General features: G+C 37.6%; 1 protein-coding gene across 7 annotated transcripts in view; it reads left to right on the forward strand.

Annotated features, from left to right (window-relative positions):
• cbfb (core-binding factor subunit beta) overlaps positions 1-9,561 on the forward strand; it is a 50,296-nt gene that overhangs the window by 37,411 nt on the left and 3,324 nt on the right. For 2 of the 7 annotated variants that reach the window (XM_016521745.1, XM_016521746.1), the window contains exons 4-7: positions 5,659-5,775; positions 5,886-5,981; positions 7,052-7,093; positions 7,379-7,426. In XM_016521745.1, coding sequence (XP_016377231.1) covers positions 5,659-5,775; positions 5,886-5,981; positions 7,052-7,093; positions 7,379-7,408 — 285 coding nt within the window. In that variant the 3' untranslated portion in view covers positions 7,409-7,426. The remainder of the gene's footprint in view (positions 1-5,658; positions 5,776-5,885; positions 5,982-7,051; positions 7,094-7,378; positions 7,427-9,561) is intronic. The other 5 variants (XM_016521748.1, XM_016521743.1, XM_016521744.1 and 2 more) reach the window with 5 other exon arrangements.

Here is a 9,561-nt window from a genome sequence, read left to right on the forward strand (position 1 = left end):
TCCTCAGAATCCATATTTTTATGAATGGCGCAAAACGTAATGCTTACGTCAGAGTTTGTAAAATCGTAGTAAATTCGTGTCGTGTGTGACTGCCTTTGTACGATTTTCGGATAAACTCAATCGTGACATGTGTCAGAGCTCACGACGTTCCGACCTTCAGAATCGCACTGTGTACGCCTGCCTTGACTGGCCGATCATGAGGAAAATCGTCCGATTCCGATCCCTGGCCGATCGATCGGTGCATCTCTAATATATAGGTCACACTTTATTTTAGAGTCCAATTATTGCCATTAACAAACCATTAACCACGACTTTTGCCTCAATAAAATCCTAATTTGCTGCTTATTAATAGTAAGGTAGTTGTTAAGTTTAGGATTAGGATGTAGAATGCCGACATGCAGAATATGTGCTTTATAAGTACTAATAAACAGCCAATATGTTAATAATAGGCATGCTAATAAGCAACTAGTTAGTAGTGAAAATTGGTCCTTATACTAAAGTGCTACCTATAATATTATATATATATCATATATACAATATAAATTTCACAATATTACAGTTGTTGTTATAAATAAAGCCTTGTTGAGGATAAGACTTCTTACAAAAACATAAAAAAATCTTACCGAACCCAAACTTTTGATTAGTGTATAAACATATTTTAGTTTAGTCAATAATAATAGTTTTTTAATGTCTGATTGTAATTTTTAATGAATGAATAATTGATTTTTTTAATGAATGATTGTTTGTTTTAACTTGCACTTCTTCTGAATGGACATTTATCCTCAAGTTTTAGCAAACTTGCGTTTGGTCTGGCTCCATTCTGCTATGTATCGCCCACTTTTCCCATCTAATTAATTCCCGATGGGAAAAAATCAAGTCCCACCCAACATATTTTCTTGTTTATTGTCATGTTTCACTTGAAAATACATCACATTGCACAAGTAAAATGGGTTGCAAAAAGCAGTTCATGTCGATTTTAACTATGAAGAAACAAAGACCTGCAGTCTTCTTAGAGGAACTACTTTAGGACCGAAACATCACATAAACAATTCACAAACACAAAAGCGAACCACAACCTGAATGTAACTACCCATCCATCCCAGCTCTTTTACCTAGTTCTTCACCAATCCTCAGGGGGTGGCTTGACTACTCATCACCTTCTAGAAATACCCAATGAAAAACAGCAGAGGAAGAGAGAAAGAGAACTGCTTTTCTCATATGTCTTCATTGTTGGCTCGGCCCCAGTGAAAACTGTGTGTTTAGGCTGATGGAGTTATGAATGTTCTTTCTGGATGAAACCCAGGAAGGCTTTTTAAATATGTTATTAATGGCTATAAGGCCTGTATTTGTTGGGAGAAGAAACTGTTTGAGTTGGACAGATGAGAGAGCAAAACAATCTGAAATGATAAAAATACATATAGGTTCAGATTCGCATTCGGTATTTATTTCAGATGTATGGCCCATTGTGCCGTGCTTCTCAGAAACAGGCGATTTTCCATTCGTCCCTTTGAGATATCATATTTCTGCTATGTTTGGAAGATTATGTTTTTTTGATTCCTCAGCAGTTTGTTGGAAATTTGCTCTTTAATTACATTGTATAATTTTCCTAGTATTATCTCTACTTGAGTATTCACAGTCCGGCATGTTTTCAGTTAAAATCACAGTGCGGCTGAGGATATGATTTCATTCAGATCGTTGACTTCACTGATGTTTAGTTAAACTGCCGCAGAGCTGAGCAGGCTTTATTTTTCCTACCTGCGTTTTACTGCTGAGGGGGACACAGATCACAGCCTACGGCACATCCTGTAAGGAAACATAGGGAAGGAGTTTCAGGAGGGCAGGTGTGGAGGTGGAAGAGGCAGACGGAGCTGTGCTTAGGAAACCGTTCCAGTGAGGTTGTTTCAAAAGGGAACATAGTCAGAACAGCCCTTCACTGCTGACAGGAAAGCTGCCGTTTCCTCAGGTGTGAAAACATTGACATTTTTTTTCACATCACTTTTAGGGACTTCATGTTTTAACATGAGGTGTTTATACACATGGAAATACTTTTTGAAAGTTTAAAAGCTTACATTTTTTAGCAGCAGCCATAAAACATTAAAACAAATTAAATAGCGATAAGCTGGATTTTGTTTTTATTTACTGATTTATTTATTTTAGGATTCAAATCTGTATCCCTGTGGGAGCACCACAGCTCTAATGTGCTGTAAGCATGCGCTACTGCTACAACACAACTCCAACAGTAGTGGTTTATTGAATCATTGATTCTAATGAGACTCCCGTTGTCTCGTGTCTTTGTTATTTAGACCTGTAGCACAGTTGTGGTTTATCTTTTGAATTTGGTAAGCATTTCATCAGTGTAGTGGCCTTTTAGTGGTTGCACAACAGTAAATAACTTCAGGCAAGAGCTACATTGGTGTTTATACATATGTGGTGACTTCACTTGCATATTTGACAAAGTTGTTGCTTTTAGTAAAAAATGAGTAACAGGAACATGAGTAACAGGAGTATACTTTAACGATGCTTCAATATTGTTAATAACTTTCTTTCATCTGCAAACATTGGAAATAATCATTATTGATGGATCCATAACTCACATTTATAAATCAACATCAATTCTGTATTTTGAGAGTCAAAACACCTTAATGCACACCATTTACCTTTATTTACAAAAAGTCTTAAAGGTACAGTAGCAAATATTTATTTGCTATTAATGCCATTAAAGTGGCCTTTAACAATCTTCAGTTGAAAGCTTGTGGCATAAACCATCTTGCACAGTTGGCACTTGTTTATTCACATAAAATTTGTATGGTAGATTTGTTACTTCTCTTCTGCGGTACAGTGTGTATTGGGTTTTGGTTAGATTAACAGTCATGTGATTAAGTGTCAATATACATTACTGTAGAAAATATTACTTTTATTCATCTTGGATGTGTTAAATTGATCAATTGTGATGGCAAATACTTTGTTCCAAAAAAAATCTGTTCTTTTGAACTTTGTATTCATCAAAGAATCCTGTGGGGAAAAAAGTATCACACTTTTCACAAAATTGTTAAGCAGTTTTAAACACTGATGTTAATAAGAAACGTTTCTTGAGCTCCAAATCAGCATATTAGAATGATTTCTGAAGGATCATGTGACACTGAAGACTGTAATAGCTGCTAAAAATTCAGCTATGCTTTTACAGGAATACATTATATTCTAAAATATATTAAGATATAAACAGTTATTTTAAATTGTAATAATATTTCACTGTATTTTTACGGTATTTTGGATGAAATAAATGAAATAAAATACTTCTTTCAAAAACTCTAAAAAATTTTTTACCAACCACAAACTTAGTGTATAGTAAACATTATAAACAATAAACATTAGCGCATATTTATTAAACCATGTGCCTTTTTTCATGAATAGGAAAAGTGAGTTTTTTTGATAAGTGAAATGGTGAGCTATATTTATGCTAGACACCATTCACATCAATGTGGTGAATTTAGTGGGTATGAAACCAGGGCAGAGAGCCGTTTACTCTCTAAACTGACTCCAAAAGCAGTTCCTCCACACACACGGATGCTTAAAGGACGGCAGTAAAGTCAGACAAAGCTCATGTTGTGTCTGCTTTGGCGGAGTGTGTTTGTCTGGCATGTCGCTCCAGCAGTCACCAGCGCCCAGTGGGGGACTTTGAGTATCCAACAACACACTGCAGTGTTCCTGTGTTCCTCTGCTTTTTGGAGCAGCAAGGTGGAACTTCGCTCTTTTTTGGTGACTCGGGTGGCTCCTTGGTTTTGGCGGGTAATGCTGAGGATACGTGCATATGTGTATTCATTTATAGCTGGCCTCTTTCACTGCAGTTACATAAATAAACAGCACCCACAGACCGACAGACTGCACACTTTTGTCTCAGCCTGGATTCCTCAGTGGCAGAGATGTGATATTCCTGTGGTTCCGAGCCAGACAGACAGTCATATACCCCTGTCTCCACATTCTCAACATCTCTCTCACTCTTTGTCCACCTTGTCTTATACATAGACCCCCGGCCCGGCCCCCCCCCCATCGTCTGAGTCTCACACACGGATGCAATCATGTGTTCGCCCGTGCTGCATTCGTTGGCCATGCTCAGTATAAATAAATTCAGACAGGCTTTGCCTGTCTCTGCATCGGTGTACCCTTACTCTCTACTATGCTGGCCTCTATAAATAAACACTCTCATCACAGGAAGCAAACATTGGAGGCTGCCCTATACTCTTTGGCTGGGCAGAGACTGAGGTAGGACAGGAAGAAACAGAAAAAGTTGTAATGGTTACATGTGTGTATGTATCCAGTTTTGAGGCCATTCCCAGCAGTAACTTCCACTAAATAACTCACAAAGTGTTTTACAATTCAAATGAACCATTGTACGGCCGGGTGTGACGTTGAGAGGGGGTTTTCAATTGCGGCTACGACTGTGGAGTAGGTGGTTATGGCATTTCACCTGTTCCAAAGGCTTGTTGTGTCTGTGTAGGTGGATTTATTGGAGAGTTAGTTAGATCTGTGGTATATAATAGTCTATAGAAGAATCAATGACAATAAGAGCGTGTGAGATAAAGAAAAGGACAATTCTTTTAAAAGTTTAAAATGCATGTGCCAAGTTCTTAGAAATGTAGTCTTTTCCTCACATCTAGAATATGTGCAGGCAGGGCACACCTGTTAATCATTATTTTCAGGTTTTTAAATATAAAGAGTATTTATTTATTTGGTTGTTTGTTAGTTACATCATGAACACGGACAACCTATTAATCATTATTTTTAGGTTTTTAAATATATTTTATTTATTATAAGTATACATTTAATTTAATAATGTATAATAATAATAATACATTATATGGGGGGGGCATTTTACAACCTAAACTTGTTATAAATATTGAAAGGATCTGATAGTTTAAGACTTTTATTAATTGAGAGTTAGGGTGTATTTTCTGTTTATCTTCCTCCATATTTCTGTATTTTTTTTTACATGTTCTTTATTTTTTATATAATATACATATATTTAAAAAATGGTCTAACATTTTTAACATATTTTTTTAATTAATTGATACGGACTAAACAAATGTGCGGAATGTCATTGGCTGCGTTTACACTGCAAGTCTTAGTGCACAGATCCGATCTTTTGACCATATCCGATTTTTTAGCACGTCTGTTTACATTCACTTTAGACACGACTGGTATCCGATATCTGTGTTTACATTAATTCCCACCCAAAAGGATTGTCTGCAGTGATCGCTTTACTATGCACATGGTAGACCCTCGGGTTTTAAATGACCGTAGATGTGTATCCGATTAAAATCCACATTTGGAAGTGGCTCAGATCGGATGCAAAAAAATCGGATCTCGTGCAGGTTTTTGTGTTTACACGTGTGCAACAAATTCCGATCTGTGTCAGATGTGAGCGAAAAATCGGATTTTTTGTGCCAGTGTAAACGCAGCCATTGATTCACATCACTCGGGCCTTAGACCATTTTTCTTGTAATTTCCCTTCTAAATGTACTCTGAAAATTCAACAAAAGTCTTCAGGTTCTTTCTCATCTTTTTTTTCTTTTTTTTTTCGCTTTTTGCAATATTCATTGCTATTGTGCTGTGCATATGTCATAATAAGCATTACAACTATGTGTGTGTGTATGTGTGCAGGTTTATCTGAAGGCACCTATGATCCTGAATGGAGTGTGTGTGATCTGGAAAGGCTGGATTGATCTTCAGCGTCTGGATGGGATGGGTTGTCTGGAATATGATGATGAGAGGGCACAGGTACAGACTACAGACAAACCACCATGTGCTATAAAACTGTTCCGTGCCTTACATACATCAGAAATGACTGACCACTGCCTGGCTTCCTATCTTTTTGTGTGTTTATACAGCAGGAGGATGCTCTAGCCCAGGCAGCCTTTGAGGATGCCCGCAGAAGGACCCGTGATTTTGAGGACAGGGATCGCTCGCACCGTGAGGATATGGAGGTGAGAGCTGGAGTGAGTGAGGATGTGTGTATGAGAGTGTGAAGTTTCGATCAGTTAGTGCATGCTGAAAATCCAATATGTTCTTATGTTTAAAGGAGTTCTCGTCTGAGTGTGTGTGTGTTTGTATACTATGTGTGTGCATATGTGTACATGTGTTTTCAACTTGTGCATGTACAATACTTCTTTATGTGCTTTTTATGCATAATCTTTACCTAATTCCTCTTGCTAATATTTTGATTGACAGCCACTGCCAAAATATTTGATGCTTTAAGGAGCAGTTCACTGAAAATACCATTTTTTTAGTAGCTCCCGAGCAGGCAGATGATTAAGTGGTGCCACCGGCATCTTTTCTTCTTGTCAAGCTAAAGTGGTAGGGTGAATCTCACAAAATCATGTCTAGCTCATATCTCACCCCAAAATAAAAGCATAATATTTGGGACAAAGGAAATGAAGCCTATTATTAGGATATTTCTGCAATGTCACATTATTTATTCATGACGATTAAGCACATTTCCCCCAAAATATGTAATTACTGTAATGCATCCGGATATTTGACTTTTGAGGGATTTTTTGTAATTCTTATTATTGTCAAAGATGATTAATATTTTAAGAAATTGCAGTTTTTAAAAGAACAATCAGAGTATAAGTGATATCTAAATATTTTTTATATTAAACTATTGATTATATATATTTATATATTACAATAATGAGAATAATATATTTTTTAATTATGTGATTAATTGTCATGGAAATAATGTAATTATTTCTTCTTCTTTTTTTAGCATCCTTGATTTGGTAATAAAATCAGTTAAACCTAAAGGGTTCCATTAATTCTGTAAGTCGTGTAAGAATTTACTAAACAGCATTTCAACAAAATCTCTGAAATTCTTTGACATTTTACATGAAAACAGTAGTTGTGAATTCTGTCTCCTTTCAAAATTGCACTGCAGGAGCAGGTAAATAAATGCCACCTCAACAACATTTCTGTCTGTTCCCTGATGTCTTGAGAGCTCTTGACGTAGCTAAACAGCTTGTCTGGGGCAATACTGATTTGATCACTTGTCATTTAGCAGATGCCGATGGCACAGCTCAGTCATTTAATAACTCAGGAGGTAAGACAACAATTTAGGATTTTATGTAGTGAACTGCTGCCTTGATTATCTGTTTACTATAAATCATTCCGAACAAAGGCATAATGAAGAAGGGCATGTGTGTTTCTTAGGATTTTGTATGTTTGCATGCATATATGTGAGTTTGTGTGTACGTGTTAGCTATTGAAGTGCTTTACTCATGGCTTAGTGCATGAAGTGTCTTTGCATTGTAAGTCCTCAAATATAATCATTCTACAGTCAATCCAAACTGCACTCTTAAGATGAAAACCAAATTGTGTTTTTTAGGACCCTGTGGCATCAAAAATCTGGGACTGATGGCTTTCAAGGACCAGGGTCTGTCTCCTCTGCTTCTCTCTATCCTTGTGTCATGCACTAAACCGTGTCTGTCTGTAAGTGTGTGTACGTGAGTGTGTGTTTCACAAGAGCATGTGCATGAAAGAGCATCTCTGTGTCTTTATGTATTCTACTCTGTGTGTGTGTGTTTACTGTGTCTGTATGTGTTAGTGGATACATGTACTGTAGGTGTGTGTTTCTATAAACGAGTGAGATTTCAGGCTTCTATAAGCAACTTTGGGCTGTGGGTCTTATACAGTAATCGCTAAAAAACGTTCTACCGGCGCTATAGACCCCCAGCTCGCTCTTCTCAGACCTCTGTAATGGAGACCAGACTTCTCTCCCAAGATTCCTCACTGCCCCGCCCACCCACTCCCCTGCTGCAAAGCCCTCTGGGAGCTCTCAGGCACAGCTTGGCAGCACATGACCAGAAAGATCCCCCTTATGAACCGCCGCCTTTATATTCCTCCCTCCTAATCTACACCCTCAGGCGTTCCTTTACACACTCTTCATCCTCTCTTCCAAAATCAATCATGCCAAGGTCTCTTTTTTAAATAGATCTGGCTGCTTATGAAAATCAAATTTCTTACTCATTGCAGTCAGGCGATCTGTGACTCACGGGCCAAATGTTTTTCCCTCAAAGTCACTGTGAGCGGTGGAAAAATGAAACCCTGTAATTATTCTATAATTCATGCTTTCTCATCCCAGCAGTGTGGAGTCTGACCCTCGCTCAGAGCTTGTTTTCGAGCTGCACTGGCTTTATTTTGGAAAGCGAATAATAACACTTGAGCTCGGATCGAACCTCTAGCCTTCGCGTCACATATTGTACGACGCCGCACATAGCTGAGGTTAAATATTAAACTCCACTATGCATAGGAACAGCTTTTTAACATTATAAATGTATTTACTGTCACACTTGATCTATTTAATGCATCCCTGCTTAATACAAGTATTAAGTTCTTTTAAAAATTCTTACTAACTCCAAACTTTCAAATTATAAACACTTAAAAATAAAAGTTCCAAAAAGAGTTTTTCACAATGATGCTGTAGAAGAACCATTTTTGTTCCCCCACTTTCAGTGAAAAGATCTTAAAATAACCATTGTCTCTTACAGAAAAGAACATTTGAATAATCTAAAGAATCTTTTCCACTAAAAACCTTGTGTGGAATGCATAGGTTCTATGGATGTTCTTCACGGAACCATCAGAACCTTTATTTGTAATAGTGTAATATATAAATAATACTGCAGTGCAAACAAACCTAGCTGTGTGAACTGAAGTCTGATCTTCGTTCAGAGCTTGTTTTTGAGCCCCGTGTTTTGGTCGCCTTTATTTTGGAAAGCGAATAATACTTGAGCTCGGATCGTACCTTGAGCCATCACGCTGTACAATGGTCACATAGCTGTGGTCAAATCTCAAACTCCATCATCTGTAATTGGATAAAAACCAGCACAATAGCAGTCTGGATCAGCAGAAAGCCAGCGTTTTCTGGGAAAGTGGGCCAGGTTCATTTCAAAAGGACGAACAATGCATTTAGAGACTTCAAAATCACTTATGACCTCACCGAGAGACAAAAGGAACATTTGCTGTGCGTAAACACTTATTTGTCCTCTCTCGGCGTGTCTTAATGCGGTTCCGTCACTGTTTGTCTATGCAGAGAGTCCAAGGGGGCGAATCAAAGCTGAAAGATATCGAAGAGTGTAATGGCCTTCTGCGTGATAGATGGTAAAGAGATGGATGAAAAATAGATAGGCCATTTTTCATGAAACCCAGGCCTTTACTGCAGGTGGGATTAGAGCATGAGTGATGTTGGGCCAGTGGATGTATTAATATATCATTAGTATTGATCTTTTTCATTAGCAGCGCTGTCTGCCCAGCAAAATCTAAGCACTATTGACTTGTGGTACAGGAGAGTGCTTCAGCTGGGTTCTGTATGATCGATGCTGCGTCCTCTCATCCACACAAACACACTTTTTCAAAGCTTAAATACTACAGAGCAAACATAAAAATGCTTTTTGTGCTTTCTAAAGCCCTATAGATATATACAACATCTGGTTTTGTGCAGCATTTTTATTATTTACTGCCCTGCTGAACAAAAAAAAAAAAAAAAAGAAAGAAAGAAACTAAAACTTAAAC

This window comes from Sinocyclocheilus rhinocerous, unplaced genomic scaffold (genome assembly GCF_001515625.1).
Source record: "Sinocyclocheilus rhinocerous isolate Xijiao unplaced genomic scaffold, SAMN03320098_v1.1 scaffold1110, whole genome shotgun sequence".
In the NCBI taxonomy this organism is placed as follows: domain Eukaryota; kingdom Metazoa; phylum Chordata; class Actinopteri; order Cypriniformes; family Cyprinidae; genus Sinocyclocheilus; species Sinocyclocheilus rhinocerous.